The sequence below is a fragment of the Oncorhynchus masou genome, chromosome 6, assembly GCF_036934945.1.
Source record: "Oncorhynchus masou masou isolate Uvic2021 chromosome 6, UVic_Omas_1.1, whole genome shotgun sequence".
NCBI lineage: Eukaryota > Metazoa > Chordata > Actinopteri > Salmoniformes > Salmonidae > Oncorhynchus > Oncorhynchus masou.
In genome coordinates, this window is record NC_088217.1 from 59,189,544 (window position 1) to 59,215,593 (window position 26,050).

Here is a 26,050-nt window from a genome sequence, read left to right on the forward strand (position 1 = left end):
GGCCACTCAAGGACATTGAGACTTTTCCTGAAGCCATTCCTGGGTCATTGTCCTGTTGGAAGGTGAAACTTCTCCCCAGTCTGAAGTCCTGAGTGCTCTGGAGAAGGTTTTCATGAAGGACCTCTCTGTACTTTGCTCCGTTCATCTTTCCCTTGATCCTGACTAATCTCCCAGTCCTTGGCATTCAGGCCAAAGAGTTGGTTTCATCAGAGCAGAGAATCTTGTGCCTTTTGGCAAACTCCAAGTTGGCTGTCATGTGCCTTTTACTGAGGAGCGGCTTCTGTCTGGCCACTCTACTACCATAAAGACCTGATTGGTGGAGTCCTGCAGAGATGGTTGTCCTTCCGGAAGATTCTCCCATCTCCACAGAGGAACTCTGGAGTTCTGTCAGAGTGACCATCAGGTTATTGGTGCTCCTCCCTCGTTTGCTCAGTTTGGCTGGGTCGCCAGCTCTAGGAAGAGTCTTTTTTAGTGGTTCAAACATCTTCCATTTAAGAATGATGGAGGCCACTGTGTTTTTGGGGACTTTCAATGCTGCAGACATTTTCTGATACCCTTCCCCAGATCTGTGCCTCGATACAATTCTGTCTCTGAGCTCTACGGACAATTCCTTTTACCTCATAGCTTGTTTTTTGCTCTGACATGCACGGTCAACTCTGTAAAACTTTTTAGACAGGTGTGTGCCTTTCCAAATAATGTCCAATCATTCAAATTTATCACAGGTGGACTCCAATCAAGTTTTAGAAACATCAATGGAATGTTTCTAGGCTGATCAAAAAGCTGATCAATGGAAACAGGATGCAGCTGAGCTCAATTTTGCGTCTAAATACTTATGTAAATAAGGTATCTGTTTAAAAAAACACATTTGCAAACATTTCTAAAAGTCAGTTTTTGCTTTTTCATTATGGGGTATTGTGTGGAGATTGACGAGGCTTTAAAAAAAAAAATTTAATAAATTTTATAATAAGGCTGTAATGTAACAAAATGTGGAGAAAGTCAAGGGATCCGAATACATTCCGTCTTGTAATCGTGTATTGTATCTTACAATATTGCACTTACAGTGCCTTCAGAAAGTATTCAGACAATGTTTATTTAACCTTTATTTTAACTAGGTAAGTACGTTAAGAACAAATTCCTATTTACAGTGACGGCCTGCCACGGCCAAACCGTAACCCGGATGATGCTGGGACAATTGTGTGCCGTCCTATTGAACTCCCAATCACGGCCAGTTGTGAAACAGCCTGGAATCAAAGCAGGGTCTGTAGTGACACCTCTAGGACTGAGATGCAGTGCCTTAGACCACTGCGCCACTCGGGAGCCCCTAAAACTTTTTCCACAATTTGTTGTGTTACAGCCTGAATTTAAAATGGATAAAATTGAGTTTTTTTTGTCAATGGCCTACATACAAAACCAAAGTGGAATTATGTTTTTCCTTTTTACAAATTAATAACAATTTAAAGCTGAAATGTCCCGAGTCAATAAGTAAGTTGTTATGGCAAGCCTAAATAAGTTCAGGAGTAAAAATGTACTTAACAAGTCACTAATGGACTCACTCTGTGTGCAATAATAGTGTTTAACATGCTTTTTGAATGACTACTTCATCTGTATTTGTATTTATTATGGATCCCCATTAGCTGCTGCCAAAGCCCCTACTCCACCACTACCATATATCTATATTACTAAATCCATGTGTATGTATAGTGCATATGTTACTATGTGTGTGTGTGTGTGTGTATATGCATGTGTCCGTGCCAGTGATTGTGTTGCTTCACAGTCCCCGCTGTTTCAAAAGTTTTTTTTTTAATCTGTTTTTTAAATCAAATTTTACTGCTTGTGTCAGTTACTTGATGTGGAATAGAGTTCCATGTAATCATGGCTCTATGTAGTACTATGTGCCTCCAATAGTCTGTTCTGGACTTGGGGACTGTGAAGAGACCTCTTGTGGCATGTCTTGTGGGGTATGCATGGGTGTCCGAGCTATGTGCTAGTAGTTTAGACAGACAGCTCGGTGCACTCAACATATCAATACATCTCATAAATAAAAGTAGTGATGAAGTCAATCTCTCCTCCACTTTCAGCCAGGAGAGATTGACATGCATATTATTAATATTAGCTCTCTGTGTACACCCAAGGGCCTGCTGTGCTGCCCTATTCTGAGCCAATTGCAATTTTCCTACGTCCTTTTTTGTGACACCTTACCACATCACTGAACAGTAGTCAAGGTGCGACAAAACTAGGGCCTGTAGGACCTGCCTTGTTGATAGTGATGTTAAGGCGGCAAAGCATCACTTTATTATAGACAGACTTCTCCCATCTTACTACTACTGCATCAATATTTTTTGACCATGACAGTTTACAATCTGGTGTTACTCCAAGCAGTTTAGTCATCTCAACTTGCTCAAATTCCACATTATTTATTACAATATTTATTGAGGTTTAGGGTGTAGTCAGTGTTTTGTTCCAAATACAATGCTTTTAGTTTTGGAAATATTTAGGGCTAACTTATTCCTTGCCACCCACTCTGAAACTAACTGCAGCTCTTTGTTGAGCTTTGCAGACATTACAGTTGCTGTAGTAGCTGACGTGTATAGTGCTAAGTCATCCGCATACATAGAAACTCTGGCTTTGCTCAAAGTCAGTGGCATGTCATTAGTAAAAATTGAAAAAAGCAAGGGGCCTAAACAGCTACCCTGGGGAATTCCTGATTCTAACTGGATTATATTTGAGGCGCTTCCATTAAAGAACACCCTCTGTGTTCTGTTAGAAAAGTAACTCATTAGCCACATTATAGCAGGGGGTGTAAAGCCATAACACATCTGTTTGGGGGCTGTATCATGTTATGGGTATGCTTGTATTCGTTAAGAACTGGAGAGTGCTTCAGGATAAAAAAAACAGAATGGAGCAAAGCACATGTAAAATCCTAGAGGAAAACCTGGTTCAGTCTGCCAGACACTGGGAGATGAATTCATCTTTCTGTAGGACAACAACCTAAAACACAAGGCTAAATCTACACTGGAGTTGCTTACCAAGAAGACAGTGAATGTACCTGAGTGGCCGAGTTACAGTTTTGACTTAAATCTATCTACAAATCTAAGGCAAGACCTGAAAATGGTTGTCTAGCTAAGATCACCATCATCCATTCATCAACTCTGCGTCTCACAAAGACAAGGCGGTTGGAACCAAATATCTCAAATTTGGACTCCAGACCCAAGGACAGATTGCCTTGGGAATAATGTCCATTACTTGTGTTTCTTGGACCAAGCAAGTCTCTTCTTATTGGTGTCCTTTAGTAGTGGTTTCTTTGCAGCAATTCGACCATGAAGGCCTGATTCACGCAGTCTCCTTGGAACAGTTGATGTTGAGATGTGTCTGTTATTTGAACTCTGTGAGGCATTTATTTGGCTGAAATTTCTGAGGCTGGTAACTCTAATGAACTTATCCTCTGCAGCAGAGGTAACTCTGTGTCTTCCTTTCCTGTGGCAGTTCTCATTGGTGCCAGTTTCATCATAGTGCTTGAAGGTCTTGTACTTCCGGCGCCGACAGAGATGGCCGCCTCGCTTCGCGTTCCTAGGAAACTATGTAGTTTTTTGTTTTTGTTATGTGTTATTTCTTACATTAGTACCTCAGGTCATCTTAGGTTTCATTACATACAGCCGAGAAAAACTACTGTATATAAGATCAGCGTCAACTCACCATCAGTACGACCAAGAATATGTTTTTCGCGACGCGGATCCTGTGTTCTGCCTTACAAACAGGACAACGGAATGGATCGCATGCAGCGACCCCAAAACACGACTCCGAAAAAGAGGGAAACGAAGCGGTCTTCTGGTTAGACTACGGAGACGGGCACATCGTGCCCCACTTCCTAGCATTCTTCTTGCCAATGTCCAGTCTCTTGACAACAAGGTTGATGAAATCCGAGCAAGGGTAGCATTCCAGAGGGACATCAGAGACTGTAACGTTCTGTGCTTCACGGAAACATGGCTCACTGGAGAGACGCTATCCGATGCGGTGCAGCCAACGGGTTTCTCCACGCATCGCGCCGACAGAAACAAACACCTTTCTGGTAAGAAGAGGGGTGGGGGTGTATGCCTTATGGCTAACGAGGCATGGTGCGATGAAAGAAACATACAGGAACTCAAATCCTTCTGTTCACCTGATTTAGAATTCCTCACAATCAAATATAGACCGCATTACCTACCAAGAGAATTATCTTCGATTATAATCACAGCCGTATATATCCCCCCCCAAGCAGACACATCGATGGCTCTGAACGAACTTTATTTAACTCTTTGCAAACTGGAAACCATTTATCCGGAGGCTGCATTCATCGTTGTTGGGGATTTTAACCTCTTACACCTATGGTGGCGCTATTTCATTTTTGGAAGAAAAACGTTCCCGTTTTAAACAAGATATTTTGTCACAAAAAGATGCTCGACTATGCATATAATTGCTACTGTTCGAAAGAAAACACTCTGACGTGTCCAGAAATACAAATATCTTCTCTGTGCGTGCCCTTTAACGTGAGCTTCAGGCAAAACCAAGATGACATGGCATCCAGGAAATGACAAGGATTTTTGAGGCTCTGTCTTTCATGATCTCCTTATATGGCTGTGAACGCAAGAGGAATGAGTCTGCCCTTTCTGTCGTTTCCCCAAGGTGTCTGCAGCATTGTGACGTATTTGTAGGCAGATCATTGGAAGATTGACCATAAGAGACCACATTTACCACGTGTCCGCCTGGTGTCCTGCGCCGAAATTGGTGCGCAAAAGTCACCTGCCAGTATTTTTCCATGGGACACAGAGAGGGAAGCAAGCTTCCACGAACTGCATGTCAATGAAGAGATATGTGAAAAAACACCTTGAGGATTGATTCCAAACAACGTTTGCCATGTTTCAGTCGATATTATGTAGTTAATCCGGAAAAAGTTTCACGTTGTAGGTGACTGCATTTTCGGTTCGTTTCGGTAGCCAGGCGCAATGTAGAAAACGGAACGATTTCTCCTACACACAGACGCTTTCAGGAAACACTGCGCATCTGGTATGTGGCTGGGAGTCTCCTCATTGAAAACATCAGAAGCTCTTCAAAGGTAAATGATTTTATTTATTTGGTTATCTGGCTTTTGTGAAAATGTTGCGTGCTACATGCTACACAAAATGCTATGCTAGCTTTGCATACTCTTACACAAATTAGTCAATTTCTATGGTTCAAAAGCATATTTTGAAAATCTGAGATGACAGTGTTGTTAAGAAAAGGCTAAGCTTGAGAGCAAACGCATTATTTTAATTTTATTTGCGATTTCCAGAAATCGTTAACGTTGCGTTATGCTAATGAGCCTGAGGCTTAGTCACAATCCCGGATCCGGGATGGGGAGTTTCAAGAGTTAACAAGGCTAATCTGAAAACAAGACTCCCTAAATTTTATCAGCATATCGGTTGCGCTACCAGGGGCGGAAAAACCTTGGATCACTGTTACTCTAACTTCCGCGACGCATATAAGGCCCTGCCCCGCCCCCCTTTCGGAAAAGCTGACCACAACTCCATTTTGCTGATACCTGCCTACAGACAAAAGCTAAAAAAAGAAGCTCCCACGCTGAGGTCTGTCCAACGCTGGTCCGACCAAGCTGACTCCACACTCCAAGACTGCTTCCATCACGTAGACTGGGACATGTTTCGTATTGCGTCAAATAACAACATTGACGAATACGCTGATTCGGTGTGCGAGTTCATTAGAACGTGCGTTGAAGATGTCGTTCCCATAGCAACGATTAAAACATTCCCTAACCAGAAACCTTGGATTGATGGCAGCATTCGTGTGAAACTGAAAGCACGAACCACTGCTTTCAATCAGGGCAAGGTGTCTGGTAACATGACTGAATACAAACAATGCTATTCCCTCCGTAAGGCTATCAAACAAGCTAAGCGTCAGTACAGAGACAAAGTAGAATCCCAATTCAACGGCTCAGACACAAGAGGCATGTGGCAGGGTCTACAGTCAATCACGGACTACAGGAAGAAATCCAGCCCAGTCACGGACCAGGATGTCTTGCTCCCAGGCAGACTAAATAACTTTTTTGCCCGCTTTGAGGACAATACAGTGCCACTGACACTGCCTGCAACGGAAAAATGCGGTCTCTCCTTCACTGCAGCCGAGGTGAGTAAAACATTTAAACGTGTTAACCCTCGCAAGGCTGCAGGCCCAGACGGCATCCCCAGCCGCACCCTCAGAGCATGTGCAGACCAGCTGGCTGGTGTGTTTACGGACATATTCAATCAATCCCTATACCAGTCTGCTGTTCCCACATGCTTCAAGAGGGCCACCATCGTTCCTGTTCCCAAGAAAGCTAAGGTAACTGAGCTAAACGACTACCGCCCCGTAGCACTCACTTCCGTCATCATGAAGTGCTTTGAGAGACTAGTCAAGGACCTTATCACCTCCACCCTACCTGACTCCCTAGACCCACTCCAATTTGCTTACCGCTCAAATAGGTCCACAGACGATGCAATCTCAACCACACTGCACACTGCCCTAACCCATCTGGACAAGAGGAATACCTATGTGAGAATGCTGTTCATCGACTACAGCTCGGCATTCAACACCATAGTACCCTCCAAGCTCGTCATCAAGCTCGAGACCCTGGGTCTCGACCCCGCCCTGTGCAACTGGGTACTGGACTTCCTGACGGGCCGCCCCCAGGTGGTGAGGGTAGGTAACAACATCTCCTCCCCGCTGATCCTCAACACTGGGGCCCCACAAGGGTGCGTTCTGAGCCCTCTCCTGTACTCCCTGTTCACCCACGACTGCGTGGCCACGCACGCATCCAACTCAATCATCAAGTTTGCGGACGACACAACAGTGGTAGGCTTGATTACCAACAACGACGAGACGGCCTACAGGGAGGAGGTGAGGGCCCTCGGAGTGTGGTGTCAGGAAAATAACCTCACACTCAACGTCAACAAAACTAAGGAGATGATTGTGGACTTCAGGAAACAGCAGAGGGAACACCCCCCTATCCACATCGATGGAACAGTAGTGGAGGGAGTAGCAAGTTTTAAGTTCCTCGGCATACACATCTGAATTGGTCCACTCACACAGACAGCATCGTGAAGAAGGCACAGCAGCGCCTCTTCAACCTCAGGAGGCTGAAGAAATTCGGCTTGTCACCAAAAGCACTCACAAACTTCTAGAGGCACAATCGAGAGCATCCTGGCGGCCTGTATCACCGCCTGGTACGGCAACTGCTCCGCCCTCAACCGTAAGGCTCTCCAGAGGGTAGTGAGGTCTGCACAACGCATCATCGGGGGCAAACTACCTGCCCTCCAGGACACCTACACCACCCGATGTTACAGGAAGGCCATAAAGATCATCAAGGACATCTACCACCCGAGCCACTGCCTGTTCACCCCGCTATCATCCAGAAGGCGAGGTCAGTACAGGTGCATCAAAGCTGGGACCGAGAGACTGAAAAACAGCTTCTATCTCAAGGCCATCAGACTGTTGAACAGCCACCACTAACATTGAGTGGCTGCTGCCTACACACTGACACTGACTCAACTCCAGCCACTTTAATAATGGGAATTGATGGGAAATGTTGTAAATATATCACTAGCCACTTTAAACAATGCTACCTTATATAATGTTATTTACCCTACATTATTCATCTCATATGCATACTTATATACTGTACTCTATATCATCGACTGCATCCTTATGTAATACATGTATCACTAGCCACTTTAACTATGCCACTTTGTTTACATACTCATCTCACATGTATATACTGTACTCGATACCATCTACTGTATCTTGCCTATGCTGCTCTGTACCATCACTCACTCATATATCCTTATGTACATATTCGTTATCCCCTTACACTGTGTATAAAACAGTAGATTAGGAATTGTTAGTTAGATTACTTGTTGGTTATTACTGCATTGTCGGAACTAGAAGCACAAGCATTTCGCTACACTCGCATTAACATCTGCTAACCATGTGATTTGATTTGATTTTTGCAACTGCACTTGAAGAAACTTTTACAGTTCTTCAAATTTTCCAGATTGACTAACCTTCATGTCTTAAAATAATGATGGAATGTCATTTCGCTGTTCTTGCTATAATATGGACTTGGTATTTTACCAAACAGGGCTATCTTCGGTATACCACCCCTACCTGGTCACAACAGATCTGATTGGCTCAAACATATTAAGAATGAAATACATTTTACAAATTAAATTTTAAGAAGGCAAAGCTGGTTGAGAGAATGCCAAGAGTGTACAAAGTTGTCATCAAGGCACATGGTGGCTACTTTGAATATATTTTGATTTGTTTAACACTTTTGTGGTTACTACATGATTCCATATGTGTTATTTCATAGTTTGGATGTCTTCACTATTATTCTACAATGTAGAAAATAGTCAAAATAAAGAAAGACTGACTGTTACTCTATGTAAATTCGATATTTCTCTATTTCATTCTCAATAAATTTGCTAACATTTATAAAAACATGTTTTCACTTTGTCATTATGGGATAGTGTGTAGATGGGTGGAGAAACAAAAATATATTTAATCCATTTTGAATTCAGGCTGTAACACAAGAAAATGTGGAATAAGTCAAGGGGTATGAATACTTTCTGAAGACACTGCATGTATTGTTGTGGTCTGTTTGTGACTCATTTGATAAGAGCATGGCACGAGCAAAACCAGAGTTGTGGGTTTGAATCCAATCCAACCCAACTGGGGTCACATACCACAATGGTGGATTGTTGTCATTTGGATAAATGTGTCTGCTAAGTAAATTGCATATATTACAGTATTACAGTACTGTATTGGCCAAATCTATTTTAGGAAAGCAGTGTGGAATTTTTGGATTATTTGCGTATTGATATTGTGTTACTGCACTGAATGAGCTAGAAACACAAGCATTTCGCAACATCAGCTAATCGCTGTATGTAACCAATGAACTTTGATTTAATTTGTTACATCCAGTGCATCTCTAATCTTTTCAATATCCAATTTTTTAAAAACATTTACTGTGAAGTTAAATCATCATAGCAATCATCATAGTAGTACATTTGAGGCAATTACTGTATAGGATCATGTATTGCAATGTGAAACATGTATTTCTAGATGAAACACTGATTAAGTTGTGAAAAAGTGACTATGGTTTAGTTTGATGTACTTAGTCAATTGAAAATGTGCTTAGAGTTTTAAGCAACTGCCTTTTCAATAATCTGTTTTGAGTTTTTTGTTAAGAGTTGTGAAAATTGCACCAAAGTGATAAAAAAACTGTAAGACATAGAGGACGTTCATTGGCCTGGAAGTGGTCAAGCAATCGTCAAACTAACTATTGCGCCCATTATTAACCCGCTTTGAAAATAGCAAATATATTTGACACCCACAACTCGACAGTGCTGCAGTAAAATTGACCATTGCGCTAGGTTTGTTAAGATATACACATTGGGGAGAAAAAGTATTTGATACACTGCTGATTTTTCAGGTTTTCCTACATGTAGAGGTCTCTAATTTGTATCATAGGTACACTTCAACTGTGAGAGACGGAATATAAAACAAAAATCCAGAAAATCACATTGTATGATTTAAGTAATTAATTTGCATTTTATTGCATGAAATAAGTATTTGATACATCAGAAAAGCAGAAATTAATATTTGGTACAGAAACCTTTGTTTGCAATTACAGAGATCATACGTTTTGTGTAGTTCTTGACCAGGTTTGCACACACTGCAGCAGGGATTTTGGTCCACTCCTCCATACAGACCTTCTCCAGATCCTTCAGGTTTCGGGGCTGTCACTGGGCAATATGGACTTTCAGCTCCCTCCAAAGATGTTCTATTGGGTTCAGGTCTGGAGACTGGCTAGGCCACTCCAGGACCTTGAGATGCTTCTGATGGAGCCACTCCTTAGTTGCCCTGGCTGTGTTTTGGGTCGTTGTCATGCTGGAAGACCCAGCTATGACCCATCTTCAATACTCTTACTGAGGGAAGGAGGTTGTTGGCCAAGATCTCGCGATACATGGCCCCATCCATTCCCCCCTCAATACGGTGCAGTCATCCTGTTCCCTTTGCAGAAAAGCATCCCCAAAGAATGTTTCCACCTCCATGCTTCACGGTTGGGATGGTGTTCTTGGGGTTGTACTCATCCTTCTTCTTCCTCCAAACACGGCAGGTGGAGTTTAGACCAAAAAACTCTATTTTTGTCTCATCAGACCACATGACCTTCTCCCATTTCTTCTCTGGATCATCCAGATGGTCATTGGCAAACTTCAGACGGGCCTGGACATGCGCTGGCTTGAGCATGGGGACCTTGCGTAAGCTGCAGGATTTTAATAGTGTGTTACTAATGGGTTTCTTTGAGACTGTGGTCCCAGCTCTCTTCAGGTCATTGACCAGGTCCTGCCGTGTAGTTCTGGGCTGATCCCTCACCTTCCTCATGATCATTGATGCCCCACGAGGTGAGATCTTGCATGGAGCCCCAGACCGAGGGTGATTGACCGTCATCTTGAACTTCTTCCATTTTCTAATAATTGCGCCAACAGTTGTTGCCTTCTCACCAAACTGCTTGCCTATTGTCCTGTAGCCCATCCCAGCCTTGTGCTGGTCTACAATTTTAGCCCTGATGTCCTTACACAGCTCTCTGGTCTTGGCCATTGTGGAGAGGTTGGAGTCTATTTGATTGAGTGTGTAGACAGGTGTCTTTTATACAGGTAACGAGTTCAAACAGGTGCAGTTAATACAGGTAATGAGTGATGATGGGTGGGCTTCTTAAAGAAAAACTAACAGGTCTGTGAGAGCCGGAATTCATACTGGTTGGTAGGTGATCAAATACTTATGTCATGCAATAAAATGCAAATTATTACTTAAAAACCATACAATCTGATTTTCTGGATTTTTGTTTTAGATTCCGTCTCTCACAGTTGAAGTGCACCTATGATAAAAATTACAGACCTCTACGTGCTTGTAGGTAGAAAAACCTGCAAAATCGGCAGTGTATCAAATCTCCCCACTGTATATATATTTTTATTATTATTATTTATTGAACCTTTATTTAACTAGGCAATTCAGTTAAAAACAAATTCTTATTTACTATGACGGCCTACACAGAGTCCAGTTTTGCTCCAAATTCATACCAAAGCTTAATTACAGTAGGATCTCAGATAAGTTGGTAATGGACGTTGTTCGTAATACCTAAATGTTTGTTACTTTGAAATAAACAGTAAATTTTTTGCCGAAAATCTTAAAATGTTTAAACATGTTTTAACTGTTTAGCCGGATATTGATTTTTCACAAGTTCTTTTTCCTCACACAAAATGTTTCACCCCACCACTGTTTTGGTAAAGAGATGAGAGATGGGGCATGACAGTTGAACTAAGCTAAGTTATATTCACAGATGGCCCCTTTAAAGCAACCTTTACATTAGTCTGTTGCCTACAGAAGATTTTTAATAACATATCGATATTGCCTGTTCGGCTGACCAGTAAATCCCGAGTTTTGGGATTCTATGTCTCATCAGCATTGACATTTTTTCCAATTAAGTTTTGGATTTTCTTAGAAGTGTATATATTTTGTGGGTATATTATGTATGCTTATACCAAATGGGAGGATCATAGAATGATGTGCTACAGACAGTATTGAGCAAGGAAAGAAACTACTTGAGTGTAACTAAAATACATTTTAATCAAGGTCTTTATAAAATCTAATCTTGATTAGTAAACATATACTGAAAAACCAAATGGTCTCTAAACGACCACAAATGAAATCAGTCATTACGTTTCCAGAGCTCATGGAGCTAAATCAAACAGACTCCAACCTCTCCACAATGGCCAAAAATATTCTGATGTATAAACAAAACTGCAATGTTTGAATTTTATTTTTGATTTCCAAAAAGATTCAACATCCTCTTTTCTTATGTCTGGGTATCTACAGTTGAAGTTGGAAGTTTACATACACCTTAGCCAAATACATTTAAACTCAGTTTATACAATTCCTGACATTTAATTCTAGTAAAAATTCCCTGTTTTAGGTCAGTTATGATCACCACTTTATTTTAAGAATGTGCAATGTCAGAATAATAGTAGAGAGAATGATTTATTTCAGCTTTATTTCTTTCATCACATTCCCAGTGGGTGAAAAGTTTACATACACTCAATTAGTATTTGGTAGCATTGCCTTTAAATGGTTTAACTCGGGTCAAACGTTTCAGGTAGCCTCCCACAAGAAGTTGGGTGAATTTTGGCCCATTACTCCTGACAGAGCTGGTGTCACAGAGTCAGGTTTGCAGTTCTCCTTGCTCACACACGCTTTTTCAGTTCTGCCCACAAATTTTCTATAGGGTTGAGTTCAGGGCTTTGTGATGGCCACTCCAATACTTTGTTGTCCTTAAGCCATTTTGCCACAACTTTGGAAGTATGCTTGGGGTCATTGTCCATTTGGAAGACCCATTTGCATCCAATCATTAACTTCCTGACTGATGTCTTGAGATGTTGCTACAATATATCCACATACTTTTCCTACCTCTATTTTGTGAAGTGCACACGATCCTCCTGTAGCAAAGCACCCCCACAACATGATGCTGCCACACCCGTGCTTCACAGTTGGGATGGTGTTCTTCGGCTTGCAAGCCTCCCCCCTTTGTCCTCCAAACATAACGATACTCATTAAGGTCTAACAGTTCTATTTTTGTTTCATCAGACCAGAGGACATTTCTCCAAAATGTATGATCTTTGTCCCCATGTGCAGTTGCAAACCGTAGTCTGGCTTTTCAATGGCGGTTTTGGAGCAGTGGCTTCTTCCTAGCTGAGCAGCCTTTCATGTTATGTCGATATAGGACTCGTTTTACTGTGGATATTTTTGTACCCGTTTCCTCCAGCATCTTCACAAGGTCCTTTGGTGTTGTTCTGGGATTGATGTGCACTTTTCACACCAAAGTACGTTCATCTCTAGGAGACAGAACGCGTCTCCTTCCTGAGCGGTATGATGGCTATGTGGTCCCATGGTGTTTATACTTGCGTACTATTGTTTGTACAGATTAACGTGTTACCTTCAGGCGTTTGGAAATTGCTCCCAAATATGAACCAGACATGTGGAGGTCTATAATTTTTACATTTGTTAACAAGAAATTTGTGGAGTGGTTGAAAAACAAGTTTTAATGACTCCAATCTAAGTGTATGTAAACTTCCGATTTCAACTGTAAGTTGTACACTTCATCAGGGAAAACATGCCCATCAAAGCTTTCAAGCACAAGAATGTATGAACAAGAATAAGCTTCACAAAATATAAAATGGTAAATTGTCCAGATTAACCAATAAACTCTTAGACTGGCTGAAACTCCACCCTCAATGCCCAACACATGTTTGGACGTGGCTATGCAAGTAAAGCTATGATTATTTTTTGCATATGGAAAGCCAAAAAAAAGAAGATTTTACTTCATCTACTAACATAAAATAAAAACATACTGCCATAACTTGCAGGAATGAAAAAATGACCACAGACTGTAAAATGTCAAACTTTTAAAGAGAGAAAATTAAAGGGGAAAAAAATCTATTATACAGTGTCCCACCAATCTGGGTTTTTCGTGTCTTGCTGTGAGAGATCATCAGTGAGTAAGAGGGATCAGGAGCTGGGTAGCCTTCACAGAGTCAGGGAAAAGGTTGTGATATGTTGGGAGAGGGACGTATGCCGCTGTGATCATTTTACCTGTGAAGAAAATGTTAAGGATATTATGACAGTTTAGAAAAAAACATATATATTTTTAAATGACTGCGTCAATGACAATTCATAATTGAGTACCACATTCTTTAGTCAGTCCCTCTTACCTGCAAAATATCGACCATGTAATGCGTTTACTGCAGCCATGGCAGCAGGAACGGATGGACATTTCACATACACGTTGCCCTAAAAAAATTATAACTTTATTGAGTTGCTATTTAAGACAGCAACCATTTCAAAACCATTCAAATACACTTAAAAGTCTTACTTCAGTGGAATTCTTGTCAACGTATATGTGCACAACTCCTCCATGTTTGTTGCATTCCTCAATGACATCATGCTGAATGTCAACATCCCAGCCTGGGTTATCTTCACTGTAAAATCAGATGGGAAATTATCACCCACAAAGGACTAGTGATTGGGAACCAGTCTATGGGAACAAATAACATCTTAAGGTCTAAGAAGTCTTAAGTTTGTGTACTTTCATCAGCTGGCCTCCTTGAGATACGAATATGCTAGATTGAACAACTTGATTAAATGTTAAATACTTACGACCGAGGGTTGAACATGTTAGAGAGCTGGAAACAGTGTGTAGCAAGTGGCTGTGAGGGTAGGTTCATAGCTGTATTCATGTTCATATTCATGGCAGGATTCATGGCAGCTAAAAGTTTTTTTTAAAAAGTGTAAAAATGCATCATATCACATTAAAATAACTAAACTATGTGCTAGAAATGTTACATTTATTAATGTTCCTTATTATTTATTTATGTTCAATCCAGCCTAATTCTGACACGAGTCTCACAACAGACCAGCTCCTCACACCAAATCAACCAATCAGTGTCTTACCTGCAAACCAACAGATTTGATCAATGCTGGATGATATTAGCCTTCTCCAAATAGCTCAGAGAAAAGCAATAATGGCAGTCAGATAGGCTTGTCCAATTAATCATCATTTTATTACCTGATACAGCGGCCATGGCACCAATAGCAATGGCCCCACCCATCTGCAGGGCTTGCTGTGCTGCTGGGGGAATCTGCAGTCCCGTGCCTGAAAGACAGAAGACTTGACATTCATCCTTGTTCACACTTTATGATACGGTCTTAAAGCTGAATTATGTAGCTTTTAGTTTTTTTTAATGCTCAAAAGCTATAATAAGTCTGTGATAATTTTGCCCCACCAGCCTGCCTGGAAACCGCTCCAATCATTTTCCCTGTCGGGTCAGTATTCCCACCAGATTTAGTGCTGCACATACTGAATAACGTAATGAATGATGAGTTCCACTATGAGCTCAGCTGACACAATTTAATATATTTGGGCCATAGAGTCTTCGCTTTCGCTAGTGTATAGCTTACAGTTATAGCAGCTGCGCAATCAAACCCAAAGAAATTGGGAACTTTGGAGAGCCAACAGGCAAAAACGGAAAACATTATTAATATTTTTTAACCTTCATTGAACTAGGCAGGTCAGTTAAGAACAAATTCTTATTTACAATGAGTGCCTACTGGGGTAACAGTGGGTTAACTGCCTTGTTCAGGTGCAGAATGACACATTTTTACCTCGTCAGCTCTGGGATTCGATCCAGCAACCGTACGGTTACTGGCCCAAAGCTCTAACCACTAGGATACCTGCCACACCAAAATAACCTTAGAAACCAGCCCAAAATTACTGAACCTCGGATTTGCATTCAAACTGGGCTAGCTAGCTCAATTCAAATCTGACCAAGACAAGATTTATTTTCTGTTGAAAAGATATTGGCACCCTTGCACTTTTTTCAAATAATGCCCAATTTCTTCCAGAAAACTATTGCAATTGAAACATATTTTGGTATCCACATACACTACTGTTCAAAAGTTTGGGGTCACTTAGAAATGTCCTTGTTTTTGAAAGAAAAGCAACAATTTTCCCATTAAAATTAACATCAAATTGATCAGAAAGTGTAGACTTTGTTAATGTTGTAAATAACTATTGTAGCTGGAAATGGCAGATTTTTGTATTGAATATCTACATAGGCGTACAGAGGCCCATTATCAGCAACCATCACTCCTGTGTTCCAGTGGCAAGTTGTGTTAGCTAATCCACGTTTATCATTATAAAAGGCTAATTGATCATTAGAAAACCCTTTTGTAATTATGACAGCACAGCTGAAAATTGTTGTGCTAATTAACTTCTTCGATATAGGGGGCGCTCTTTTAATTTTTGGATAAAAAAACGTTCCCGTTTTAAACAAGATATTTTGTCACGAAAAGATGCTCGACTATGCATATAATTGACAGCTTTGGAAAGAAAACACTCTGACGTTTCCAAAACTGCAAAGATATTTTCTGTGAGTGCCACAGAACTTATGCTACAGGTGAAACCAAGATGAAATTTCAAACAGGAAATGGCCCAGATTTTGAGGGAGCTGTGTTCCAATGTCTCCTTATATGGCTGTGAATGTGCCAGGAACGATCCTACACTTTCTGTCATTTCCCCAAGGTGTCTGCAGCATTGTGACGTATTTGTAGGCATATCATTGGAAGATTGACCATAAGAGACTACATTTACCAGGGGCCCGCTTGGTGTCCTCTGTCGAAATTATTGCGTAATCTCTAGCTGCGTGCATTTTACCATTTGCTTCAGAGGAGAAAGGCAACTGCCACAAATTATTTATCATCGAATAGATATGTGAAAAACACCTTGAGGATTGATTCTAAACAACCTTTGCCATGTTTCTGTCGATATTATGGAGTTAATTTGGAAAAAAGTTTGGCATTGTAATGACTGAATTTTCTGGGTTTTTTCTTAGCCAAACGTGAGATGACAGTGTTGTTAATTGAAGATGTGGCAAATAGGAGTTGCAAAATCGTCTGCCAGCATCCTCAGTAATTTTCCATCCAGATTGTCAGACCCTGGTGGCTTGTCATTGTTGATAGACAACAATCATTTTTTCACCTCTTCCACACTGACTTTACGGAATTCAAAAGTACAATTCTTGTCTTTCATAATTTGGTCAGATATACTTGGATGTGTAGTGTCAGCGTTTGTTGCTGGCATGTGATCCCTAAGTTTGCTTATCTTGCCAATGAAAAAGGCATTTAAGTAGTTTGCAATATCAGTGGGATTTGTGATGAATGAGCCATCTGATTCAACGAATGAAGCAGCCGAGTTGGCTTTCTCCCCAAAAAATTTCATTCAAGATGCCCCAAAGCTTTTTACTATCATTCTTTATATAATTTATCTTTGTTTCATAGTGTACTTTCTTTTTTTTAGTTTAGTCACATGATTTCTTAATTTGCAGTAGGTTTGTCAATCAGTTGGGCTGCCAGACTTAATTGCCATACATTTTGCCTCATCCCTCTCAATCATACCATTTTTCAAGTCCTTATCAATCCAGGGGGATTGAACAGTTTTTATAGTAATTTTCTTAATGGGTGGGTGCTTATTAGTAACTGGAATAAGTAGTTTCATAAATGTGTCAAGTGCAGTGTCTGGTTGCTCTTCATTCAAATATTCTTTACATCATCAACATACACTGCTCAAAAAAATAAAGGGAACACTTAAACAACACAATGTAACTCCAAGTCAATCACACTTCTGTGAAATCAAACTGTCCACTTAGGAAGCAACACTGATTGACAATAAATTTCACATGCTGGTGTGCAAATGTAATAGACAACAGGTGGAAATTATAGGCAATTAGCAAGACACCCCCAATAAAGGAGTGGTTCAGCAGGTGGTGACCACAGACCACTTCTCAGTTCCTGTAGTGTGGTTTTCCACTTTAATTTTGAGTGTGACTCCAAATCCAGACCTCCATGGTTTGATAAATTTGATTTCCATTTATCATTTTTGTGTGATTTTGTTGTCAGCACATTCAACTATGTAAAGAAAAAAGTATTTAATAAGAATATTTCATTCATTCAGATCTAGGATGTGTTATTTTAGTGTTCCCTTAATTTGTTTGAGCAGTGTATGAATCACTACAAAACTTCTTGTATGACCTCTTATTCTCTGTATTTGGCCCAGCCTATGGAACTTTGGTTTTCCTAGATATGGCTATTATATTGAGATCACTACATCCTATGGATTTGGATACTGCTTTAAAGCAAATACTTGCGGCGTTAGTAAAAATGTGATCAATATATGTTGATGATTGAATTCCTGTGCTGTTTGTAACTACCCTGGTAGGTTGACTTGACAACCTGATCCAGGTTGCAAGCAATGGTTACAGTTTGACGTTTTTTCCTGAGTGGGCAGCTTGATGTTAGCCAGTCAATATTTAAATCACCCAGAAAATATACTTCTGTTGATATCACATACATTATCAAGCATTTCACACACATTATCCAGATACTGACTGTTAGCACTTCGTGGTCTATAGTAGCTTCCACCAAAATGGGCTTTAGGTAAGGTAAATTAACCTATAGCCATATTACTTCAACTGTATATAACATTAGATCATCTCTAAGCTTTACAGGAATGTGGTTCTGAATATAGACCGCAACACCGCCTACTGTCTTTTTGGTAGATGTTATAACCATGTATTGCTACCACTGTATCATCAAATGTATTACCTAAGTGAGTTTCAGAGATAGTCAGAATATGAATGTCATCTGTTACAAGCAAGTTATTGACTTCATGGACCTTGTTTCTTAGGCGACATATGTTAATATGGGCTATTTTTTTAGCACTTTTCTGGGTTGCTTGATTGCTTTTAATGCTTTACTGGGAAGCTTATCAGAGGTAGACTTACTCATGTTATTTACATTGGAGTGATTATGCAGCTCAGCCTGCACTGAGTGGTCTTCTTACTATTGCACACCACCTCAGTGCTAACAATGTAACTCTGGTTTATAGGCTCATGATTACTGCTTACAATAGCTGTAGAATAAACAGACGTATTAGGTGCAATTAGGGGAACATAAATTAAATGACTTACATTGTGTTTGCCAATGCCCCTAAGATCATGTACATTTGATGCAGCATTATGACGACTCATTGTTACAATGGTAGGGATTAACTGAGCTGGTCTTGGATCATTTACCAGTCATTGTATCAACACAGCCTTGAAATGCGTGGACAGAGTCCAGGAGCCAAGATGATTTGGATGGACTCCGTTATTCCTTGAGAGAATCTTCTACTTCAAGAAGGTATCAAAGATATGAATAAAAGTGACTCCAGCAGAGCTACAGTAATCTTTTAGCCAGAGGTGTAATGTCAGCAGTCTGCTGAATCTTTCACATCCCTTAGAAATCCTCCTGATGCTAGATTCTGTATGTGTTGGCTTTCTTGTGGCGGCAATCGCAGAGAAAAGCAACTATCTCCTCCCTAAGCTCACATAAGGCCGCTCTCTTGAGAGCATTATTACCTTTGCCACTGAACATCATTATGTAAAAGTAGATCATGATTCTTAGCAGTCTATGAAACAAGCGATATTGAAGGCTAGATTTGACCCCACCTGTGGGTCCTCTGTTCCCTCCATCTACCCTCGCATTGAATTGTGCAAGGCAGATCGGGTTTCAGGCATCTGGTCAGCACTGCCTGGCTTTGAGTCAACAGATTCTGACAGCGTTGAGGAACGATGCCTTAGGCCAACCAGAACACAGGCTGTTAAAGGAAGTGAAGACAGACCTCCAGTGACAGTAATCACACATAAATCAGCATCTCCAAAACAGTTGGACGAATGGTCAAAGTCTTTGAAGCATCCACGAGATGTGGGTAGGAAGACGTGGGACCATTTGAAGTGATAAGAAACTCTACAATTTACATCCTTATGATGGGTTACAGTAATTAGCCTTTGTTTTGAACAACCGTGAACATGGCGTAAAGTTTTATAGAGCTGTGGGTGGTGGAGAGCAAGATCTGGCCGATGGATGGAGAGCCATACATTATTTCCTTAACCTCTCTGGGATATGTGGGACACAAGCTACACTTGTTGTGAATCCAGCCAACATGTCAGATTTCAAAAAGTATTTTCGGCAAAAGCAAACGATGCTATTATCTGAGGAGAGCACCATAGTAAACAAAGAGAGAGAAGCATATTTCAACCCTGCAGTCGCGACACAAAGCGCAGAAATAAAAATATAATTCATGCCTTACGTTTGACGAGCTTCTTTAGTTGCCACTCCAATATGTCCCATAAACATCACAAATGGTCCTTTTGTTCGATTAATTCCGTCGATATATATCCAAAATGTCCATTTATTTGGCGCGTTTGATCCAGAAAAACACTGGTTCCAACTTGAGCAACGTGACTACAAAATATCTCAAAAGTTACCTGTAAACTTTGCCAAAACATTTGAAACTACTTTTGTAATACCACTTTAGTTATTTTTTTATGTAAATAATTGATAGAAATGAAGACGGGATGATCTGTGTTCAATACAGGAGGAAAACAAACTGTAGCTAGCTTTCTGGTCACGCGCCACTATCTAACAGTACACTTCAAGTTATCCTCGTCCAAGATGGCCATACTTCTTCATTACACAAAGGAAAAACCTCAACCAATTTCTAAAGACTGTTGACATACAGTGGAAGCAATAGGAACTGCAAGAAGGTCCCTGAGAAATCTGGATTCTCAATGTCAACTCATTGAAAAGAAAGTGACCTAAAAAGAAAATCTGAATGGTTTGTCCTCGGGGTTTTGCCTGCTACATAAGTTTTGTTATACTCACAGATATGATTCAAACAGTTTTAGAAACTTCAGAGGGTTTTCTATCCAAATATACCACTAATATGCATATCTTATCTTCTGGGGATGAGTAGCAGGCAGTTGAATTTGGGCGTGCATTTCATCCGGACGTGAAAATACTGCCCCCTGTCACCAATAAGTTAAGGGTCTGACCAATGCAACCACCAATTGGGGAGATATGTGTCCAAAAACTGAAACAACCATTTGCTGAATTTGAAGAAAGGTTCAAAGCAGAGGTGGTTAGACACAGAGGGTTACCTGACATGGAAGATGAAGATGCACTCAATTCCTCCAAAAATGGGCAATCACACATCAGATGGTGCAATCCATACACAACGATTTCAAAAAACTTTTTTTCCCACAACTACTGATTGGGAGAAACAAAACTACGGCAACATCATCGACAGGCTTTCACAACTGGACAGAGACATCAATCAACACAATAAACCTGCTGTCATCAGAGTTGTGCAGGTTCTAATTGAAACCAACAACATTATTCATTCAGCAGAAGAGAAACCTGGTGTATGTCATTATTGCTGGATTTCTGGCATCGAGAATGTTGGAAAATAAAATATTTATGAGGAATGGCAGTGCACCAAATGATAAAGTGTGGGAATGGATGGCTGCAGGGTGCAAACTCAATCACAAAGGTGTGTGGAAATACAACCTGAGATGTGTAGCGCCAAATGCACTCTTACCCTACTTGGTGACACAGATCTACTCTTTGGCACACATTGGTGTGGACAAGATAGTTCACCGTTTTGTGGGCAAATGGTGGAATCCTGGTGTGCTGAAAGAGGCTGAGGATGTTGTGGCGAATTGCAACATTTGTATGGAAAACAACACCAAGGGCCGAGGGAAAGTACAGACACGACGAGCGCCTGCCCCACCAGGACCTTTCAGACATCTACAGCTTAACAAAATCACACTGCCCAAATGTAAAGGACATGAAGATGTGCTGGTTGTTGTTGATCGTTTCTCATGATGGGTTGAAGCCAACACTACAAAAAAAGGAACTGCACAACACACAGCTAAAATTCTGACTGAGAAATCATTCCCAGATGGGGATTTCCCGAAACAATTAGATTCCGACCAAGGCACTCATTTCACAGGAAAAGTGTGTCAGGACGTAGCTTGTCTTTTGAACATAAACTGGCAACTACACTGCCCGTACCATCCTCGATCGAGAGGGCAGGTAGAACGCACAAATTAAGTTTTGAAAGAGAGACTTTCAAAGATGCATCAAGGAGGGATTGCATGGCCGGGCAACACATAACAAAACCACAGGGTTGAGTCTGTTTGGGGTCGTCACAGGTCGACCCATGTCACTACCAGGCACGTTAGGTTTGAGAAAAGCAGACGTTCACTTTATGAGTGACACAATGCTTAACTATTAACTATTGCATACAAGTAAAAGAGGCGTGGGGAATAACACCCGAGGGGGGACATGACGTAGTGCCAGGACAGTGGGTGATGGTAAAATGAAGATGTAACAGACACATTAGGGCCAAACAAAAGACTCCAGTATGCAAGTATGCATTTCAATAGACCGTCACTGCAACAACTGTTTTAGAGCACTCTCGTCTGTGTACCTGAGCGTAAAATAACCTATTAATTTACGAACGCTCAACACCGTTTGAATATGGTCTGTGTCAGTAAACATCGCCAAAAAATTGAACCAATTTGGTTAACTTTAGCCAGCTATGGCAATTGGTTTGTCTTGCTAGTACTCTATGTATTAGGATTATGGTTCATTGTTTAGCTAGCATGTCTAAATAAAAGACTCCACTTCGCCAGATGATGACCCACCAAGTTAGCCAGGTGTGTCTGACGGTGATTACGGATATCTATTGTATAATAATGCCAAAATATTTGTATCGGGAATTTATCTTTCAGCATTAGTAGAACACGCCTGACTCTCCTCCCAGGACAAACACTTTGGTGGAAAGCTGCTGCCATCCCATGTGACACATTTTGATTAATTAATTGACCTCCAACATGATTGGCACTACTTTTATTGATCTCAAATTATTTCTGTAATTTTCCAGAGGTATGTGTAGTCGGGCTGTGTGTTATCATTTTAACTTCCAGTTTACAAGATGTTTCTGTATGCAGTGCTGCTGGTCTGCACATTTGTAGGTAAGTGAAACTGACATGATAATGCTGCATAAAAAAATATTACGTTTTACATTACATTTTCTTTTCATTAACTTAATGTAATTTTGTTGTTTGCAGGTGCACTACTATTCTACCGCTAGGTCCCATCTACATTTTAATTCCTCGCAACTGTAGTGGCCAAAACAAGAACAGGTTTGTGCTCTGGTATTGGGCCTGGCGGACCACACACAAGCTCCATCAGTCTGGACCTTCACTTCCTGATCACAGGCCACATCAAGTTTGCCCCCTGACTGGTGCTTTGGCCGCATCAAGCAGCACTTCAGAAAGACCAGTGAACACTGCCTGAGATTGCTGGCAACAATACCTGACTCCGTACTTCAGGCCGCTGCCACAGTTCAAGCAGTACCAGCACTTCAGCTGAATATAATTTTCATTGCATTGTATGAGGTTATTTAAATTTGGGAGGTGAATTGATGTTGCGCAAGGATGTAATGTCTTAATTTTTTTGGTTATTTCCTGTTTTACAGCGTCAATGCTCTGGAGTCTGGTGTTTTTGTCACCAAGGAGTGTTCCGACTCAGTTGGACCAGGTTTCAGCTGCTGCGCAAGATCATCCTTCCATAGATGATCGGCCTGTACAAGCACCACCTGGACTGGACACAGCTAGATATAGTTATGTTTTTGAGAAGATCAGGGAGTTTTGCAACAAAGAGGATCTGGACATCAAATGCCCTGCACCAAAGTCATGGGCAGGACAGAAACAGGATCTCCAAAAATAGATTCCCTTGATCATGTGTGGTTCGGAGGGACTCGTCATCAGCACTATCTGCAGTGCCTCTATTCAAATGACTCTCTCCTAACACACACACCACTAGGCCATCACTAGCACATTTGACGTCACTATCACATTAGTCTTCCGCCTATATACTGCCTATAGACTTGAATACACTGGCCACTTTAATAAATGAAACACTAGTCACTTTAATAAATGTTTACATACTGCTTTACTCATCTCTTATGTCTACTGTATTCTATTCTACTGTATCTTAGTCTGTACCGCTCGGATATTGCTCATCCATATATTTATATACTCTTAATTTCATTCCTTTACTTAAATTTGTGTTTATTGGGTATATGTTATAAAATTGTTAAATATTACTGCACTGTCTGAGCTAGAAACACAAGTATTTCGCTTCACCCGCAATAACATCTGCTAAACACGTGTATATGACCAATAATATTGGATTTCATACGTTGCTGCTACAATTTTTTCTTTATCCTGCTGCTCAGCCACTTTGCACGTGATTGTAAGTATATAACTACCTCATCTATCACTGATATTGTTCTTGTACATACTGTATATTATTCTTTTTATATTGACACCATCTATTTCTGATATTGCTACGATGCAAGTACCGTTTACACCTTATGTAGAGACCCATCCACTTGGCAAAATGTGGCTGGAGGTTAAAGCATTTCTTTCACATGACCCATCAAATTTGACAAGTGTGTCTGGGTAAGCGTCATCTGATATCTATAAAATATTTTTTATCTGGACACTTTGTTTACCTGGAATCTTTCCTTATTGTAGGCTACTACTTTTACCACTTTTAGTCCTAATCTTTACTATACTACTCACTGTTTAGCACATGAGCTCACATGTGAATCCTTATAGAGATGGGTGGGGCTGGCTTAAGAGGGTGTAAACAATGCTGAATGGGTGTAGACAAAGGAGAGCTCTCCAGTAGGTACCAAAACATTCAAAGGCCATTTTCTCAAAAGTGATTATATGAGTTTATCAGCTTTCAAAGCAGAATTACTTTCCCATTGTTCCTCAAAAATGCAGTGTATGTTATTCCATTTTGTAGCTCTACATAACACTGATTTGAGCCAGTTGGTCACATATAATGTCCCACAGCTGACAGTAAATGTCAGAGCAAAAACCAAACGATGAGTTCAAAGGAATTGTCCATAGAGTTCAGAGATATCACCACCAAGACTCTTCCTCGAGCTGGCCACCTGGCCAAGCTGAGCAATCAGGGGAGAAGGGCCTTTGTCAGGGATGTGACCAAGAACCTGACGGTCATTCTGACAGAGCTCTAGACTTCCTCTGTGGAGATGGGAGAATATTCCAAAAGAACAACCATCTCTGCAGCACTCTACCAATCAGGCCTTTATGGTAGAGTGGCCAGACGGAAGCCATTCATCAGTAAGAGACACATGAAAACCCTCCTGGAGTTTGCCAAAAGGCATCTAAAGACTCTCAGACCATGAGAAATAATATTGAACTCTTTGGCCTGAATGCCAAGTGTCACGTCTGGAGGAAACCTGGCACCAACCCTACAGTGAAGTATGGTGGTGGCAGCATCATGCTGTAGGGGAGTTTTTCAGCAGCAGGGACTGGGGGACTAGTCAGGATCAAGGGAAAGATGAACGGAGCAAAGTACAGACAGATCCTTGATGAAAACCTGCTACAGAGCACTCAGGACCTCAGACTGGGGCGAAGGTTCAGCTTCCAATAGTACAACGACCCTAAGCACAGAGCCAAGACAACTGAGGAGAGGCTTTGGGACAAGTCTCTGAATGTCCTTGAGTGGCCCAGCCAGAGCCCGGACTTGAACCCAAACCAACATCTCTGGAGAGACCTGAAAATAGCTATTGGGGTATTGTGTGTTTAATCAATTTTATAATAAGGCTGTAAACTTAACAAAATGTGGAATAAGTCAAGGGGTCCGAATACTTTCCGAAGGCACTGTATATGATATACATTGTAAACAGTAGTGGGCCGAGTATCAGACATTGGGGCACCCCTTTATGTAATTTAGAAGGATCACTAACAGTCTGTCATATAATAAGGCTGTAACGTAACAAAATTGGGAAAAAGTCAAGGGGTCTGAATACTTTCCAAATGCAATGTACATAGGACATGTTATCATTAATCACTTTAATAATGTTTACTAATTTCATATGAATATACTGTATTCTACTCAATGCCCTCTGAAATTGCTCGTCCTAATATTTATATATTTCTTCATTCCATTCTTTTACTTTTAGATGTGTGTGATTGTTGTGAATTGTTAGACACCTTTGAAGCTAGAACACATGCATTTCCCTACACCAGCAAAACATCTGCTAAATATGTGTGTGCACAATAAAATTTGATTTGATGAGCTGTCGATTTCCGCTAGATTTCGCCACGCTGCCACTTCAAGTTTCAGCACCACAATGTAAGTTACTCGAATCTGGATTATTGTGAGGTCAATAACTCTGATAAATACATCATGAGCAAGAAACATTGCTTTTAATCATATCAATTATAGTAGTAGCACGCTATCAAAGTTTACCTCCGGTCCTACTTACCATCTAAAGCGCTCTCCTTCTCAAACTGAACAGAATATATAGGCTAGTCCGCGCGCACGATATTACATTTAGAATGATTTATTTTATATATTTGGGGAAAAAGCCTTTGTCTCTCCTCCTGAACTGCCTACACTGCACAGCCACTGGTTCGGCAGCACAAAAAAAAAGCTGTCCGGGCTC

General features: G+C 40.8%; 1 protein-coding gene across 6 annotated transcripts in view; it reads right to left on the reverse strand.

Annotated features, from left to right (window-relative positions):
* Nucleotides 1–11,671: 11,671 nt before the first annotated feature.
* rbm39a (RNA binding motif protein 39a) overlaps nucleotides 11,672–26,050 on the reverse strand; it is a 45,379-nt gene continuing 31,000 nt past the window's right edge. For 5 of the 6 annotated variants that reach the window (XM_064969275.1, XM_064969274.1, XM_064969271.1 and 2 more), the window contains 5 exons: nucleotides 14,684–14,770; nucleotides 14,275–14,383; nucleotides 13,991–14,096; nucleotides 13,830–13,908; nucleotides 11,672–13,710 (listed from right to left, as the gene is read on the reverse strand). In XM_064969275.1, coding sequence (XP_064825347.1) covers nucleotides 13,610–13,710; nucleotides 13,830–13,908; nucleotides 13,991–14,096; nucleotides 14,275–14,383; nucleotides 14,684–14,770 — 482 coding nt within the window. In that variant the 3' untranslated portion in view covers nucleotides 11,672–13,609. The remainder of the gene's footprint in view (nucleotides 13,711–13,829; nucleotides 13,909–13,990; nucleotides 14,097–14,274; nucleotides 14,384–14,683; nucleotides 14,771–26,050) is intronic. The other variant, XR_010456061.1, reaches the window with a different exon arrangement.